We start from the raw sequence: 18,519 nt of genomic DNA, 5'->3' as shown, positions 1-18,519 counted from the left end.
ATTTCAGAAAGCAAGTTTTACCTACCAAGTTATTCACAAAATTTCTTTGCCCAGACATATGTTTCTACAACCTATCTGGTAGCTCAAAATCTCCAGTTTTACAAATTATGTCTACTCTTCCTCCTTGTTTTCACCTAGCAGCATACACTAAAAAAAAAAAAATAAATAAGGATGCAGCTGGGCATTTGCTTTAGTTAACAGGCACAGTGATAGCCATACATGGCTCGTTTCCCATTTTGCAATATGAGGCAATATTTTCTGTATCAGAACAAGACCTGAACAATGCAAACTATAACTACTTTTCTCACACCACTATGGAGGTCTGCCCCTGCTCTTTCTTTCTATTTCATTTAGGATGTTGACCTTTCTCTTTAACTAAATGGCAGGGTTCTATACTTGGCAATGGTATCAACCCGAATCCCTCTCTGATCATATCAAAACTGATGAAGCAAAAGGGCAGAAGTTGTGTTATGTTTAATACAAGACATTAGTTTTCACAGATTTAATTCAAATTAAATGGGGGATCAAATTCATCAATGACTGAGTTAAGTAAAGCTCATTATAAAGCATAGCAGGAACACTAGAACTAAATGATTTTCTGACATTTCTTGGAAATAAGTATTCCTAATTGTCAATGTTATCAGACGTTTGCCCTATACTTATTAAAGTGTAAAATAAAAAGCTTTAACCGAACGTAAGAGGATAAAACAAATAAGTTGGATAAGTTTTAGCTGTGGTTTCTAATTGTTGAAGATGTAAAATATGTAATGTTTATGTAATCTAATTCTCAGAAGACCCATTAAACATATTGTTCTTATAAATTACATCCAGTAATGCCTATGAGCAAAATTAATAATTTTATCACATAAGCTTAGGTGTTCATATAATCTATTTAATTAAAGCAGAAGCATTGTAACTACTAATTACAACAGTGTTGGATATCCCATGATTTTAATAGCAAACTTGAAAATCTAGTTCCACTAGAGACTTGATCTTTTGAATCAGAATTTAAAAACAGTGGAATAAAGGTCCTGAAACAGAGGATCTGTGCATATATTTTACTTTTAATATACAGAGGTGGAAGAAGTAGTGCCAGTTCTGTGTAATAAACAAGGAAAGAAGGTTCAGCAAACTTCAAATTTAGTTCAGTCCTCTGCTTTAGAGCATGCACTCATCTACCACATGTCAGAAAAAGCCTTCACCACAGGTCTATATATTGCCAAAGTCAGGACAGAGGTAGTTTTTTTACTGCATTTCTCCCTTTAAGTTATTTCAAGAGGGTCACATCCTTCATGAAGCCCACACAACAGTTTTGAGTGAGCTCCACAGAGATGAACAAGAGGAGAGCCTCTAAGTCTCACCCTTCAGGAGAGTGCTATAAAGCAGCAAGAATGAGATAGCAATTAATTTACAAGACAAAGTTTTGGTTGCTTTCTTTTGAATGAAAGGTGTAATACATCTCTCCTTAAAAGAGTGCTGAAGACACACTCATCTGTATATTTGAGGAATATATACTAGGGAATGCCTACAGTCCTTTACTAAAGGATGATATAACAGCCAATCCAGTCTGTTTCTGACTTTCCTAGGATAGTTTTTCACATAAGCTACCTTCAAGCAAGGAGCTCTTCATACACTTAGCAAAGATAAGGTTTCACAGAGGAGGGAAGGAGACAACCCTATGTCAGGATGTAACCAAGTGACCATGCTGGGTTATTTCTTCACACATAGATAGAGACATGCAAAGAGCTACGTTGTTCCACATTCCTTACCTACACACACATGCTCTCATCAGCTCCTAAAGTATAATTATTTTTGGCAATGAATCTGCAATTATGTAAAACATTTGCAGTGTGTTCAGTTTAAGGGGTTGTATACAAAGTATCTGCAGAGGTCTCTTGTTTTTACGTCTGATCATACAACAGGGATGCAACAAGAAATAAATTCTGCTTTTGTGCAGGCAAAAATGAACTTCCACATTCTGCTTGTTGCTCCTGATATTTCTTTCACTATTTTGATCCTTATTTGCAAAACTGTTCACAACTTGGGTAGCTGGTTTTAAGCATAAGCTTTAAACAGTAAAAGCAAATAGCTTTTTTCTAACAGCAATTTTCCAGTTAGCTGTCTCTATTAAAAGAGAGCAGGCTCACCTCACAATAAAAAGATTGATCCCTGGCTGTGTTCTGTTGGACCTCCCAGGGACTGAATAATTCCCTACTACAAGTTCTTGCCCCAACCCTCAAAAGAACAATCTTTCTCAGAGACAACTCTAAGTGATGAGGACAAAATACTTCACTGAAAATCACCCCAGGAGATTAACTAGGCTAAAGATATGGCTCTAACACTTCACTGTTGGAAAAAACCTCACCTCCCTGTCAAGATTCTTCTATGAAGAAGCAGCAGTCTACTTCTGAGGAACTGAGTAACCTAAGACTAGAATTCCTCTAGTTTCATATTCCAACCTTTCTGACTTAAAAGGCTTTAATATTGGTTACAAAGTCTTCAAATATAGAAAAGGTTAACTGCAAAGAAATAAGGGAATAGACTCTTCCCCTTCTCCACAAGGCAGAACAAAGTAATTTAGATAAAAGTTTAAAAAGCTTTATAAAAAAAAAGTTCCTGAAGCCTTGAAGCAGATGCCTGAGGGGATTCTGGAATCACCACTTGTAATTTTTACACCTGAAAGAGTGACTTGGTTATAACTCACCCCCCTTGGGTAGAGCTAGCTTAGATGGTAACTCATGTACTTCACAGGCTTATAATTATTATTATACAAGATTAATATTAATCCATAATGCATTCCCATAACCCCCTGCACCCAGACATACTGCTAAGTCTTCTATCAGTTTGTCTTCAAAATAGTGTTCTTCTGTTTCAATCCAGGATTTGTCATAGCCTTGAAGAAAGAGATTGACAGCTCGGTGCCTAAAAGGGGACATTTGAAAACAAGAGCTTTCAAACTTTTAAACTGAAAACTTGGTCCATATGAATTTCATTTGAACTGTCCAGTCATTACAACTACTATTTAAAAGGAAAGCAAAATTTCTATGGCAAAACCTGGTGAAAATAGCTACTTTAAAATTACGCTTACATTAAAATGCTCTGTTCTTAACTGTGTCCCATCAACTTGTAAAATTGATATTAAAATGTAACAATTGCAGGAACAAATAATAAATAGAATTTTAAGTAAATGTAAACACAAGAAATAAACTAAATTACTTGGCCACACTAGTGGTATTGTTTTTTAACAGAAAATTATTCAATTTCATTTTAATGTAAAAACTAAGATGACAGCAATAGAGAAGTTTGGATTGTGCTTAAATAATTGCATTTTTAAAATGCCAAGATTAGACGTGCATATCTAAAACAATAAACCATTTTTCCCTAGAGTCCATGAAATTAAATGATGAGGCTATGGGGAAGAGGCTAAGCCAATGACTGCTTTGCTTTTTTTTTTTTTCTTGAGGATGATGCAAGATGAACTGTGAGACAACCAATCATCCATGAAGCATTTTATCAATCATCCTTAGTTGTTTTTTTTTTTTTAAAACTGCCTGTCTCATAAACTGAAACAGAAGAACTATAATTAAACAGTACAGGAAAGGTAGTTATGCACAGGTGACCTACTTGTCAAAGTAAGAACACCTTCAGATGGAAATACCTTTGTTCTATTTTCAACTGTCACAGGAGGCTTATTTCAAGCTACTGTGATTCCCATGTCCTTATGCTTCCTGAGACAGACTAAGTTTTATTCTACAAACTATGCTAATAGTAATAATAAACATGCTTTTGAAAAAAAATTGAGAGCATTATTATGTTGAAAATATCAGATACAAGGGTTCTGGACATTATTTTTAGCAACTGCAGGAAAAAACAAACAAACAAAAAGCCAGCCAAAAAACCAGATGTCTTTATTTTTTCTGAACTTGATTGATCAAAACGAACTGATCTTATTCTACATTGAACAAGAAAGAGGAAATGTAGCCCCAGGAAAAGGTGTGAAATGCCTGAAGTACGGCCATACAATTCCTGCCTAGTAAAATGCTCTTTCCAAAAGTTCACAATAAACAGAAAAGTTTTTAGATAAATAGTATCGATTTATTTCCTGTATATAGAACATTTAGCATATAATAATGAAAGCAAGTCCATATTTCCAGAGCTAGCCCATGGCTCAGGAGGCAATTTATCTCCCAAGATAACATTACAGTGACATCAATACATCTGCATTTATACCCTATGAAAGATTTCTGCTTTTCAGAAAAGAAAACATACCAGGAGAAACAGGTAGAATAACAGCAACAGAGAACCAGAAGTTTAACATTATACTTTTTTTTATCATTCTCAGAGAATATTTTAAGCCAATTAGAAGATCTATTAAAGTCATATACTAAGTACTTTACCATGCAGTTTATCAATTACTGTTTTACCTGGTTTTTTTCCTTTTCATCTCACTAAATTGCAATGTATGAACAAAGATGCATTTGGAAAAGATTGGATAAACATAATTCCTACCTTGGCAGATTATACAATGGTGCCATTCTAAAGCAGGCAACTACTGCTCTTTTCCTTTGCTTAGACAGCAGCTTATGCCACACTGCTTTTTTGGACCTCTGAGGATGTTCAACCTGTTACATAAAGTACGCACAGAAAATTGAACAATGATGTAATGTTCCTACTGTCTGGGCATAGTAATGATAATAAAAATGTGATATAACAGATAAGGCAAGTGGAAAGATAAACAGAAGAATTATAGAAGGTAAAAAATGTTCTAGACTTCATCCTATTTCTTATTTTTTATTTCACTTCATCCTACTTCTTCTATCTTTTGGATAGAATATGATCACCATAGAGGTCCTCTCTTAGGAAACCTTAGCTTAAATCAAAGAATCTTAACTCTGTCTTACATATGCTACTCTTGAAATATGTACAGGTAAATTGTACACCTTCACATAACCTCAGACAATACTTTTAAAGGAACTGGCTTAAATACAACTAATCTTTCACTCATAATATTTACCACCTCCAGCTACAATGGAAAGGAATTAACTTTAAAAATGAGAGACAGGCAAAAAGATTTAGGGCTATATCCCATGAATTTGCACAGCTAAAATGAACATAAGATACTTCAAAGCAGTTGAGCTACATTTCAAAATATTACAGCTCTGTCTTCACATAGATTTATTCTTTTTCTGCACCCTGGCTCTACAGTATATGAGATATAACTGGGTGTGAGCCATCCTCATCTTTGGCCCTTTCAGCTTTTGTTTCACCTTCCATCCTTGTTTCTATCAGAATCAAATGACTACTGTGGTCCAGAAGAGAAACTGCAAGCAAGAGAATTGTAGTCTCTAAATGGATAACTGGGAACTACGACTACAGGCTGTGCTACAAATCACTCCTTTCCCACATCTATTCACAGTTTTTGTGACTTATTTCACAACTGCTCCATAAAGATCATAAGACTGTATCATTTGATTTAATCTACACAGTTCTCACAGAGTGAAGGGACAGGTGCCTTATGTGGGAAGTTGTTTTTTTTAATGTTTGCAGGGGGTTGTTTATTACTTTTACAGACAACTGTGTTAGAGAAATAATAGCTCCTCTGTCTCCCAGCATCATCAAAGGAGTCAATGGAAGTTGGCATCTCTACCCTAAAAAACTTGGTGATCCTCCCTTGTAATAATATTAAGCATTTTATTTAGAATATGTAATGATGATGATGTTTATGTAGACTCAATATTCAATCCACACATAATTACCCAAGAAGACTTTTATAGGTTAGTGAAATAAGAAAAATTATTCATGGTTAAATGAAATATTTCAATAAAGAAACTTAAATACTGTCAAACATTCAGTGAAATGGATAATTACACTTGTAAGGTTAAATGGTGACATACTAAAACAAGTTCCTTCCAAAAGGTAAAATACAAATGAAAAACAGTTGTTAAGAAAATGGATAGAAAAAAAATTCACTGCAAACATATTTACAGTCACATAATAATGGCAGAGCTAATAACCTACAAGTAAGACAAACCCAAATGTGAAAGTTAGGTAATTAGTAGCATCTTGACACACAACAATGAAACTCTCTATACTTTCCCAAAAGAAATAGCCTCGGCCTACCCAAGTAGATCTCTGAAAATAATAAAAACAAAGTAGTTAGCTGTGCCTGGAAGGAAAATACAAAAACCAAAGTGATCAGTGCACTGGCAAAAAGGAATGCATTCAGAGCATGTATATATATGAAGAACAGAGTATTTGTATATGGAGAGCATAGGATAATTCAAAACTACCATAAAAACAGTCTCAGTGCTCACACATTCATGTTTAAAGATACCAGTCACCCACTTCAGTAAGAAAAAGAACCTTAGCCCTTGTTTACAGAAGATAAATAAAGCAGGTAAAAGTACTCAGAATAAAAGCCAGCATGTACTTCAAGTCATTGTTTAAGTCTTATCAAAATGATTAATCTGAAATGTCTAACTGGTATTACAGTGGGAATCCATCCCATTCTGTACTACTGATGGATTCAATATGCCATGTGGTTGATCCTATGACAGAACATGGAAAACACCAAGATGATACCTTGAGTTCTACTCCCTTGAACAATTTTTCCAAACTTCACAAGGTTAAGCAGTTTATGTACATGGTACAGCAAAGGTGTCCAAAATAAAGAGATTGTATGTGCTGCTTTAGCTCAAGCATAAGTCTGATTTATAGATTTATATGGTGATTTGTAGCTGATTTATGTTTTATTTATCATTATCAGAAAATATGCTGATTTACAGAATTCTGTACATGTTACAACTCCTTTCAGCTCTGTTATATAAAAACACGGTAAAAGACCTTTTTCCCTCGATGTTTCTAGCTTTCCTCTACTTTCCCCTCTTCCTCACAGCCACCCTATACCCTTTCAAATCAACACTCTCTCTACGGGCTGATTGCCATGGAATTACTGACACGTTCCATCACTTTTTGCTTGCTCCACACATATTCACTGACAGGTAAAATTTACTGACTCCTCATGATCCTTTTTTGTCAAACTCAGTAAGGCTGCTGGAACTTGAAGCAATTCCATCTTGAGACTGGCAAACTATATCAAGAAGAGCTGTGTGACTCAACAGCTGAGAGACAGGTATGCACATCAACACTTTTGTGCATCCCAAGACCTCTGAAAGTCCCTTCTAGCAACACAGCAGATAAATTAAAGGTATAAATGAAAGGCTGAATACTTTAGTTTAGATCTAGAAGCAATGGAATTGGGAAAATGTGTCTCACCTGTTCAAGATGAAACAGTACATTAGCTATATCGAGGACCCTTTCCACAGTCTTCTCCGGATCTGAGGAATCTTCAGTTCTGTTTGGTAAATCTTTGTAAAGTGCCATCTGCCACCTAATGGCGGGATCCTCAAGCTGCAGGAGAAAGATTTATGTGTCACCAAATGTCCCAAAAGTAGAGTCCCAACAGTTTTATTAGTACAAAAACTCTTTCAAAGGACAACAGGAACCCTTTACATGGCTCACCCACACCTTCACATGGCTCATCCTACTGTGACCACTACCCTGACTGGGATAAAAAAACTTAAGACTGATTTGTGCAATGTTTCTGGAGAGCTTCCACAGGACTGAAAGTCTGAGATTAACTGGTCACGGGCCAACAAGTAGCCCTGGCACCAGCAATGAATATATTATTTAAGGAAATGTAATTAATATGAGGCAGACACACATATTTTTGTACCCTGACATTCCAGTTTTTAAACAGAAGAACAATGGAATGGTTGCTCTGCCAGCTGGGATTTCTTAGCATTCAGTCACGGAAAACAGTAACATTAGACTTATTTAGGTCTAATTTTTTTTTTTCATTTTAGTTTCTTTCAGTTGTTAGAAACAGTCCCAATTTTACTGATCCCTAAATAAAAATGAAAAGTGAATTTACAAAAAATTAATTCAAGATGCATTTGCTTATTAGCCTAAAAATTATAAAGAACTCTATGAAGCAAAATATTTTCTTATTTTTCTCTTCACTTTTCCTTTTTGCTTCAGTGATCTGTAATTTCTCTGTTTTACCATTAGAAAACTCTTTTTTTTGTTCTTTTTTTATTCCCCACTGCTTCTGCCATCCAATACTGATGCAATACACCTTGCAACCATTTTTTGCCAGTGACACTGAAGGCAAATGCAATGCACAACCCATTTTCCTGAGCTATGGCCAGTGACCATTCCTGATTGTACAACTAAGGTTCAAGTCACACTGGCCTGGATTCCTAGAGCATTTAGGAGCCTAAACCTACAGCTTCTAACTGGGCTTAAGCTCAACACTAACTTTTCTAAAATACCTTTATGGATCCAGATTTCAATTTGTGCCTAAGATGGGACAATAACACTATTTCACCTCCACAGAACATCTTACACACAGCTTACTGAAGTTCCAGGAATGAGTATAAACTTACACAGTCGCTCATTAATAGTTTATTACAACCTAGAAAGCCAGAATTGTCAGGCAGTTCTTCCACCTTTCGGCTTTTCCATTTCTTAACAACTGCCACATCCACAGTCTCTGTGTGAGCATTTGACTGGATCATCATGACTGGGTAGTCCACAAAAGACTTTTTAATCACAGGTGGAGATGTCTTTTGATCTGAGGACTCCTCACATTCTAGCAAGGTACAGAGTTTTTGGATAGGTAGATTTCTAAGGGTATGAGTAGTTGACATTTCAAGGTGGGAATTAGAATGGCTGGAAGAAGATTTTGGTGACTTGAGCTTCATCCATGTCAAAAAGAATGCAAGTTTCCTCATCAATTTCTTGAAATAAAAGGCTTGGTACTGAGTAACAGCATGCAGGCATGCAAGGAAAGGAAAGACAGAGACAGGGTGAAGACACATGTAGACAAAGGCAGACAAATGTATGAAACAGATGCCACAACATTAATAGCTTAAGATTTAGAAAGATGACTTTCAAACAGTGCAGTTTTCCAAAAAGAAATCAAGATAAATTACTTTTTAAGCTCCAGTGGAAATGACAGATCATGGTGTCTGTGAGAAGCAAAAGTGGTTAACAGAAAACTCCATTTGAAGAAAGAATATTGCTACAGTTGGAAGAAAACCAGCCTTTCCAAATAAGTGGCATTTTTCCTGTTTTGAAAGCCACTCTATGCAAACACCATTATAACATACTAATTCCTAATATTAAATAGTAATTTAAATTTATGAAATCATTTGCCCTACATTCCTGTTTAATCCAAGGCAACAAAGCAGTCACAGACAGAAATTCCTAACAGCAGTATGCAGAATGTAACCCTGAAGATAGAAACTGAAGGTTTTAAAACAGAGGGAAAAAGTGCTAAGAAGCAGCATGAAATGCCAGGCAAGACTTAGAGCTGCATGGCTCATAAAATGGCAATATACACATAATGAAAATGTGAGAACAGAAATACCTATCTTCATCAGTAAGGAAACATTTCTGAAGTTCACACACAAAATCACAGCACATTTAAGGGTTGTATGCTCAGTGCTTAAGTACTCTTGCTTATGAAGATCTTCATAAGTGCTCTTTTCTTCATAGCACCTTGCCTGTATGGTTTCTTCTCCTTAGTATGTAACAGTATTTTCTATAAGTACTTCAAGCTTTTTTTTTTTAGTATTTAACCAAATCACTGGTTCCTGTGACAACATTTTCTATGTGCTATCTCTGTATAATTTAAGGTACTGTGAAATAGTGAAAACCACTAATTGTTAGCTTTCCAAAGTGATAGGTCTTGTGAGCTCCCAGCAACCTCAGCCTCCAAATAATCTTGCTCGACATTGAAGAAACAGATAACATAGTATGGGAGAAAATTAATCTTCATATATTATTCAGGGAACCATCCCATTATCAAGTAATTAAAAAAAAAAAGTAAAACTCAGCAAAACCATCTATTGCCATGCACTGAATTGCAGTGGAATTTAGACTTCTGGATGTTTCTTAAATATCCTCTCAAAATAAAAAAGCTTGAGTTCCAACTCACATTTTTGTTCTCTGGTAACCATTTAATGAGCACAGGCAATACTAGCTAGTTTTTTCCTTGAGGTGAATAAAACCTGGGGTAGAGGGGAAGGTAAAGGAAAATCCTCAATAAAGCACCATCCATAGATCCTATTCCATCTGCCTTCAGAAGAAATTTACATTATTTTATTACTCTTCCATATTATGGCTTCTTCTTTGCCATTACTTGAAGTATTAATAAAACAATATAACTACACTGGACCAGTTCAGGACTTGTTCCCTACAGCTGTTCACCTGAGATTAGTTGCAACTCTACTACAAAAAATCCATGCTTTTATTCAAAAGACTTCTATTTCCCTATAAAAAGAGGAACAAAACTGAGCAAAGTGCAGATTTTTCACTTTACAGAGTTTTCCAAAATGGCACCTTCCTTTTCCTTTACACTTCAAACTGATAGAAAGCAAATTTGACCATTTTGCAGATTCCATCCCTAATAACAGAAGGAAAAGCTTAAACAGTGCTTAAACTTTGCTTCCATTTTGTTTCCTATTTATGGTCTGCAGTGGTGAGGATTTGAAGGGTTACATGTTACTGTATATAGTGCACATACAAGCACATTAAAAACCTAACATTTAATAGTTATCACAAATAAGTTACTTGAAAGAAGAGGAAAAGGGACGACAAGGTAGCAAACCAAGGCAGGCTGTCATTATATGGCACCAACAAATTAATTCAAAGGAAGACAAATCATGTTTAAATCATGTTTAAAAACTGCATCTGAATTACCTTGCCCTGGAGATGCAGATTGCTGCGGATAACATCTCGTACCTCATCTTCAGTATCTTTCTGTCAATAAATTACAAATCATATAAATTAGGAACAGAAGGTAATTAAGAAAGTTTATTGTTCATACAAATGTCAGCCTCGATCTTAGCTCAGATGACTAAAACTGACAATGTGGAGGATTGAGGAAAATCTCAGTGCAATACATCATTTTGTATCAGGCCAGAGCGACCAAACCCTGCGCTCACAGGAAGAACTTTTGGACAGCATTATTCATATTTTTCCACAGTAACACATTAAATGCAAGTTGGAATTAAAATTAGTAGTATATACATATACACACTCTTAAACCAAAGTTTGACCAGATGAAACAAGCATGACATTCTTCTCTGATTTAATTTCTGTTTTTCCTGGACATCTTTTATCCTTTTAAACCATCTGGTTCAGCTGTCTGAAGGACATTTAAGCCACTAAAGTATCATAGCTGGCAAAGGAGTATATTCAAAATCACAATCACATTATTGCACTGAGTCTACTCCTAGAAGAATCATTTTTTAAAACAGTCCATCCCTACAGAAATGTTTGCATTCAGATGAGAGTGGTCAGAAAGGAATTATTCCTTTACAATTTCTTTAGTTAGAACATCCAGTTTTTATTTGCACTTCCAAATTTAAACTTCATACAATATAGCAAACACAATTTAGTATTAAAGTTGAGAGAGAAATCACTGTTTTAAGAATGTCATCCCTATTCATACACTGATCATTTAGAAAATAAGTATGTCCAAACTGAGATGTTTTATGCCTCTAAAATAATGCAATATGTAGATTATTATCCACCATAGCCACCCATTGGGCCTTTATACAGCAAAATAACAGCCTTGGTTGTGTTGTGCTTTAAGAATGAGCGTGGGGAAAATATTCCAAGACTTTCACAGTAAAACATTTCTGCCTTTCTGAAGTGCAAAAAGAGCACCTACCATACTGAATCGATTTTTGGCCAGTGCAATTAGCTCTTGGTCTCCAGGAGCACAGATGTTTAGGCCAATGGGAAGTAATCTCTTCAGTGCTGCAACAATGAGAGAGGTCTGCATGGAGTACCGGTCCCCTTTCCGCTTCATCTTCTTCCTCTCCTGGTCAGAAACTGCTGCCTGCAGCATTAAGCAAGGATGAAAAAAAAAAAAATAAATCCAATATTCAATAAAGAAATTGTACTAACAGTTTTATAATTTTGTAATTGTCTCTGGTCTAACTAGTTCCTTACGACCTATACAGCTGCAACCCCATCCAGTGGAATTGCCATTATATCACTGCCAGTATTGAGCACCAGTCCATTGAAAGTTCACTGTATTTCTCAAGCAACTATGTTTTGATTCTCAATACACTGTTTTCAACAAGATCTAATCACAAAACTCACCCATCACCCTCTCTTCCCCAACTCCCCCCCACCCCAAAAAAAAAAATTCTTATTTGGAGTCCTCCTGTCTCCCTCTACAAAGAGAAAAGTACAAAGTCTTCACACTACCTTGGACATCTTAGATTTGGTGTCACTAATAAGGAAAGACATGTTGTTGATCTCATTTTGTACCACAAAGTTCTGCTCTTCCCTTTTGAAATTCTGGAAATATGTAGAAGACCTTAGTTAGAAGCACTTCTGATATACGAGGAATCTAAACAAAGCCTAATTAAAAATATAAATTAACTGTGAATTTGGAAAATCCATAAGACAAGGACACAAAAATATAATGGATGATCACTAATGATCTTGAATTCTAGATTTACTTGTATAACATAGCTCTGGGAGTTGTGCATTTTTTAATTTTTTCTCCATTACAGAGAAAAATCTTTCTCAACCAGTTTCTGTGCACAGCAGTGTTTATAATAAATCATACAGTCAGATTCAGGCACAAGTACACAAACAATAAGCTATCTTGCTTCCTGGTCTCCAGAGAATTGAAGTTATGGCAGAAAAGAAATTTAGTGCAGACAACAGCCTACACAGACACCCAATGCCTGGAAGTATTTAGTCTCTTCTGTTTTTTGTTTCTTCTTTTTGTTTCAGTATTCACATGAATCATGTTTTATTTCTACTTGAGAGTAGTAGATGGTGCCTGATTTGGTCTTAATGCAGCCCCCTTGGAACTTGCATATGAACGAGAGGAATCAGACTGTAGAACTAGTGGTAAATTTTGTAGAATTGGAATTAAGAGGAAATCCTTAACTGGTAAAATTTATTAAATACGAAACAGTATCATCCAGGAAAAAAAATCAAAACATTTTATCCAGGCAATTACTTCTATGATATATTTGCTACTTCCTTGCTCTTAGAGAATTTACTGACTTTCCTTCAAAGCTACAATTCTAGGTTTAATAAATGAATTATATAACTTTAACTTTGTTACAGAAACGCAAATCTACACAGCAACACGGATTAAGTGAGTGAAAAAAGAATGGCACATTTCCTTCAGGAAATCCTTGTTCCAGTATTCCTGTTGAGAACTGTTCCACATGACTTTAATCACAACTCTGACAAGAGGGTCAGACAGACTGTACCATTTAGGAAAATGGTACAATTTAGTAACCATATATCCTAAGTCATGAAAAAGGCTTTGGGGGTGAAAATAATGGATTGAAGTAAAAAATGGGTAAGGGCACAGGCCTCAATGAGCTTAATATATTTTAAAAACATAACAGTAACAACAACAACAAAAAACCCAAAACCAAACTAACAAAAACCAACCAACCAGTGTTACTGTGCTACAAAACACCCATCAACTCCCCTTGCTACTCAAGCATTTCAAAATTGTCAGAAAACTGACATTCATTGGTACCTTTCCATATACAGTTTCACTTCTTCCATTAAATGTGTTTTCCCAAACACAACCATTAAATGATTTTTCTGCCTAGTAAGAAACATGATTAAAACAAATATTTACCAAGGAGTTACTTACATGAGACCTTGACCAGTAAATAAAGACCTCAGCCACCATGCGGAACAGTTCTTCTGCTTCAGGGTTGGGCTCTTTCAGCCATTTTGCCCTACAATTTTGTAAAAAGGGTGGAAATGTGGATGATCATCACTGGCTTTATACTTTGCAACCTGTTTTCAACATTTTACAAGGATACAAGCCAACAAAACCAAGCACACATGCTCCAAATCCTTTCTGGTAGCAGAAACTTTTTGATGTCTTATCTCAAAAGCCTTTAAAATCCTTTTACATTAATCCTAGGCCTAATGCAACAGACTTGGCTTGCATTTCTTTTTCTCTTTTCAGTTTTCCTCTGAAAAAGACCGCAGCTCCTCCTACAAGTCATAAGGCATCAGCTTGAGCAACTTCCAGATTGGCAGGCTGAGTAAAAGCTACTTTAACTCAACGATAGGCATATCAAGGGATAAGAGTTGGTACCAACAAACAGGAAGAATTTATGAGATTCATTGACCTATACCTCTCCACATACCTGTTAAAGTCCACAAATCTAATCAACAAAGGGTAGAAGGCATAGAGGTCCCGTGCCAAAGTGGTGAACTCATCTAGGATGAGCAGTTCAGCCTCCGACATGTCACCTCTGCCTTCTGCTCTTAGGTGTTCTTCATCCGATACAACCACTGCTGCTTTTTTCTTTAGTTTATCCATCAGTGGCAGGAAGTGGGTCTTTAACAGCTGGGGCTTCGCTTTGCTTATGATGGGCTGGGAAAACACTATTTAAGGCAATGAATATTATAACATAGACCGGGCCACAAACTAATAGAAAAGCTTAAAATAAAAGCTTTTTACCCTTCCCCTCTTTTTTTCTTTTTTCTTTTTCTTTTTTTTTTTTTTTTTTGGATCATATTTCTGGGCTACAGAGTAAAATCCTGCCCCCATTGAAATCAGCAGAAGTTTTGCCAAGAATTAAATGTGGTCAGGATTTAACAGTCAATTTACGTTGCCACGATGGGTGCAGAAACTAAAACTCCACAAGACTAAGCTTGCAAGTTCATAAAACTTGAAATGCCTCTTTACTGGAATTCTCTCAACATACTGGTATTTAACTATACCATGGTATAATTAACATATAAGTAACTTGGTATTTAACTATAACATTTACTGAGCAATGTAGAAGTTGTTTAAGGATGTATATGGATGGATACACTGACAGCTACACAGTGCACATTCAAGTTTTCTCAGCCACTGGCTCCTCTTTTGAACCTTGCAATTTAGCTGGAGTGAAGTGGAACTGGAAAGAATGCTCCAGTTATTTGCAAACCTACTGAAACAGCTTACTTGTTTATCTTGTGCACACTGGGACACAGGAAGGATTCTGTGTAGACAGGAATGGGACTGATTCAACCATCCACCAACCCACCATTCAAGACACAATCTTTTTGGAAATATACTCATAAAAATGATTATGTTAATCAGCATTTCATCTGGGCCCATAAGTGCAAAACCACTTTTAACAAATTCACTAGATTACAAAGAACTTCAGGCAGTGAGCACCTCTCCTTAAAGTGCATCACATTACTAACCCTCAAAAGACTAGAAATCCAGACCACTACCAGGAATGAACTTACTCCAGTAAATACTGAAAAGTCATAACATAAACTGAAAAACTGAATTCACAACACTTAAGAGACTTTTCTGTACAGACTGTAAAATTACAGATTGTGAAGTAAACTGGTTTTAAATAAATAAATAAAGTATTTAAATAAAGTATTACCACAATGAAGTTACTACAAGGATTACTAAAATGTGTATGGTATGCATTTCCATGTTTCATTGACATAGATATGTTAGATATGCTGCTTAAAAATAGTATTTTAAGGGTCGACTGCTCAGAGAGAATATCAAGGAACTGTGTAATGCCTGCAAATGGAAACTTGGTACATAATGAAAGTGGGCTAAAGAACTATAATCTTCTAATTCAATACAATGCAAAATGCATATGTGCATGGAAATCCCGGGGAAAAAAACAGTCTAAAATACTTCTTATCTTACTTATTAAGAGGTGAAAAAATACTGCCATTACTTTACACAATATTTCTGGTTCATCAAGATCTGTATTGTTGAAAAGGAAAAATCTGAGTGTTGCCCTCCTCCAGTTTTAAGAGAGTAAATACAGGGCAGTTCAATGTGTGTGTGTACATGTACATAAACACATTCTTCAAATATGCAGACATGCTTGCTTGCATATTTATTTATTTTTACATTTTACCTGCTAATTTCTTCATCCAGGCTCCTTCATCAATGCCAAGGTTGTTGTAGATGATTTTCAATATGTTACCCAACAGAGTGTTCATGTGCTCTGAGGTCAAGGCTGTGCAGCACATTTCAGCCTTGTCAGGGTTGTTTTCTGGGCCATGCTCCCACCAGTGGGACATGTAACTACACAGCATAGGCAGGATCACTTCCATGATATGTGGCATTTGTGTGTAACGAATACCAGACTCTGACAGCTCCACAATTTCTTCCATTAGCTTCCCCAAGGAAGGAATATTTGGGCAAACCTCTTCTACACTAGTAGGCAAATTGAGAACTATTGAAAAAAAAAAAAAACAAAACAAAAAGCTAAGTCATAGAGGGAAAATAATTCTTTTCAATAACTATTCCATAAAACTTTTTTTCATTTTTACATTTATGTAAATTTATTTATTTTTCCACTTGTTTCCAAAACCAGCCTCTTCCCCTATTTAGACCCAAAATACATTTTATACAGCCACTGTAGTCTCCTTAAAGAGAGAAATTCTTTTGAGAGAGAAGAGAATTTATTCTGGAAAATAAATTAAAATTGCTGTTAAAAAGCTACGAAAAAACAGTTTATTGTCTTACTAGATGCATTAGAATAGCTAGATTATATCTGGTAAGTAAGCACAGTGGTTGCTTTTTTCAAGATAAAAGAGTAGATGTGCTATACTCTCTGTCTTAAAAATTTAGGTGACATTATAAACTAGCATCTTAACCAGTCATCTATACATATCTGTCACACTCAGCATATATGCAGTTTCTAAAGTTCTACTGTAACTTCTGTTTACCACAGGAATAAGTGTATATGAACCTATTCAGCATCTGTGCTTTAGCATAAGAAACATCAAAAGTTTTAGAATGGAACAAAAACATGTATGCAAAAAACCCATAGATAATATTACTAGAAGTATCTGTAGTGTTTGGTATTTCAAACAAAGAAGAACAACTTACACACCACTTTGCAGTGCAGTTAGTTTTAAGGGTATATTATCTACTTAGTATGGGCGAAATTATTTTACTTCAATTGCATGTATGTTGTAGGGACCCAATATTGCATATGAAAACTGAAGTTCCTGATTATAATACATAATTTTATTATCAAATATTTAGATTCACTGATTCCAAAGAGGTATTTTGAGAATGGTATCTCAAAATTAAAGCATAAGTATCTCTAGAAAAGTAAAATAATCGGTTTTACCCGACTTAGCTCAATTTTGGAAAGAAACACAATGAAGATATTATAAGAAAATTCTTGTTCTATAAGAGCATACAAAAATATGTGTTAAAGTAAGCAGCATTTATACTAAAATTGTGTTTTCATAACCATCATATGAGCTTCTGGAAATACCTGCTCTGTCTCTTGCATTCCTGGTATTGTAGATGGAGTAGATATTATGTTTGTTCAAATTTGTTTCCAAAAAAGCCACTGGAAAGGCACCTGAGAAAGCAGCCAAACATTCTCCTAGTGCTGATCGTTGCCTGTGAATTAACAAGAATTGTTAAATACACACCTCTTTGATGACTGACTAAACTCTCAGGCTAGATATACACCAGCATGATTTTTATTTTATGGTGAGCTCATGTCAAAGAGACAAGTCAGGGTATTTATAGGATCATCAGCACAAGAATAGGTAAGAGAAGCTGAAGTCCAGCTACCCTCTGCTAATATATGAATGAAATACTAAGACACGAAAAGGCAAAAGAAGCCAACTCAGCTGTGAGCAAATGAGGAACACACAGGGAAATGCAAAGTCATCATAACAATGCCTCCTGTTCTATTATTTTCCTCTCAGCATTACTGACTTCATCATTTCTGCTAGATTAATCTAGACCAAGAGATCAAATACAAGTGTTTTTTATTTGAAAGAATTTCTTTTTCTGAGAACCAGTAATAATCAGACCTTGGTCTATGATGAAAGTCAAGCTCTTCAAAGAACGGGTGATTACTTCTATTGATCAATACCTCTGAAAATTTTGGACAAAGGCATCGTTATAATCTCTTTAAATAAATAGCAATGCTTATTTGACACACTTAATGAATTCTGATTATCAAAATTTTAACAAGGCTGCCTCTGGAAAAAAGTAACTGATCCCCTGTCACGTCACTTGGGTCCTTCAGGGGACAGATAAAACTATTATCTCTGGTTTTCAGTTCAGTTGACTGGAGCAGATTTTAGATACGTGAGAAATCCTTAGCTGCTGAAGCTGAGCTTCACAGATCACAGAAATCCAGAAGGCCCGTGAACTTCCAGTTAAAAATTTTAAGAAGGCCTAAAAACTGATCTTGTAATTTAACACGATTAATCTTCAGTATATAATTTATCTCATTTTAGGAACTTATACCCTTTCTAGAACTAACTCATTAAACTTGATTTTGTGAAATCTAACGTCATTCCCATAGTTATTTTTCCTGTTTGCTCTGTCTGCCTTTTTTTCTTTTTCATTAGAACTTCATAAGCAAAACATCCATCCCACACACCTGTAAAGATCATGCTGTGATTTTCATTTGTCATAATGATTGAAGACAACCA

General features: G+C 35.5%; 1 protein-coding gene across 8 annotated transcripts in view; it reads right to left on the bottom strand.

Annotated features, from left to right (window-relative positions):
* Window positions 1-18,519, bottom strand: part of RYR2 (ryanodine receptor 2) — a 345,759-nt gene that overhangs the window by 51,859 nt on the left and 275,381 nt on the right. For 4 of the 8 annotated variants that reach the window (XM_071739054.1, XM_071739056.1, XM_071739055.1 and 1 more), the window contains 11 exons: window positions 17,337-17,467; window positions 15,960-16,280; window positions 14,223-14,463; window positions 13,715-13,802; window positions 12,289-12,381; window positions 11,744-11,914; window positions 10,768-10,827; window positions 7,276-7,410; window positions 6,098-6,132; window positions 4,510-4,623; window positions 2,826-2,922 (listed from right to left, as the gene is read on the bottom strand). In XM_071739054.1, the coding sequence (XP_071595155.1) occupies window positions 2,826-2,922; window positions 4,510-4,623; window positions 6,098-6,132; window positions 7,276-7,410; window positions 10,768-10,827; window positions 11,744-11,914; window positions 12,289-12,381; window positions 13,715-13,802; window positions 14,223-14,463; window positions 15,960-16,280; window positions 17,337-17,467 (1,486 nt within the window). The remainder of the gene's footprint in view (window positions 1-2,825; window positions 2,923-4,509; window positions 4,624-6,097; window positions 6,133-7,275; window positions 7,411-10,767; window positions 10,828-11,743; window positions 11,915-12,288; window positions 12,382-13,714; window positions 13,803-14,222; window positions 14,464-15,959; window positions 16,281-17,336; window positions 17,468-18,519) is intronic. The other 4 variants (XM_071739059.1, XM_071739060.1, XM_071739061.1 and 1 more) reach the window with 2 other exon arrangements.

Source organism: Heliangelus exortis, chromosome 3 (genome assembly GCF_036169615.1).
Source record: "Heliangelus exortis chromosome 3, bHelExo1.hap1, whole genome shotgun sequence".
In the NCBI taxonomy this organism is placed as follows: Eukaryota; Metazoa; Chordata; class Aves; order Apodiformes; family Trochilidae; genus Heliangelus; species Heliangelus exortis.
Note: the sequence above shows the minus strand (reverse complement) of the source record. Positions and strands in the feature narration are given on the sequence as shown.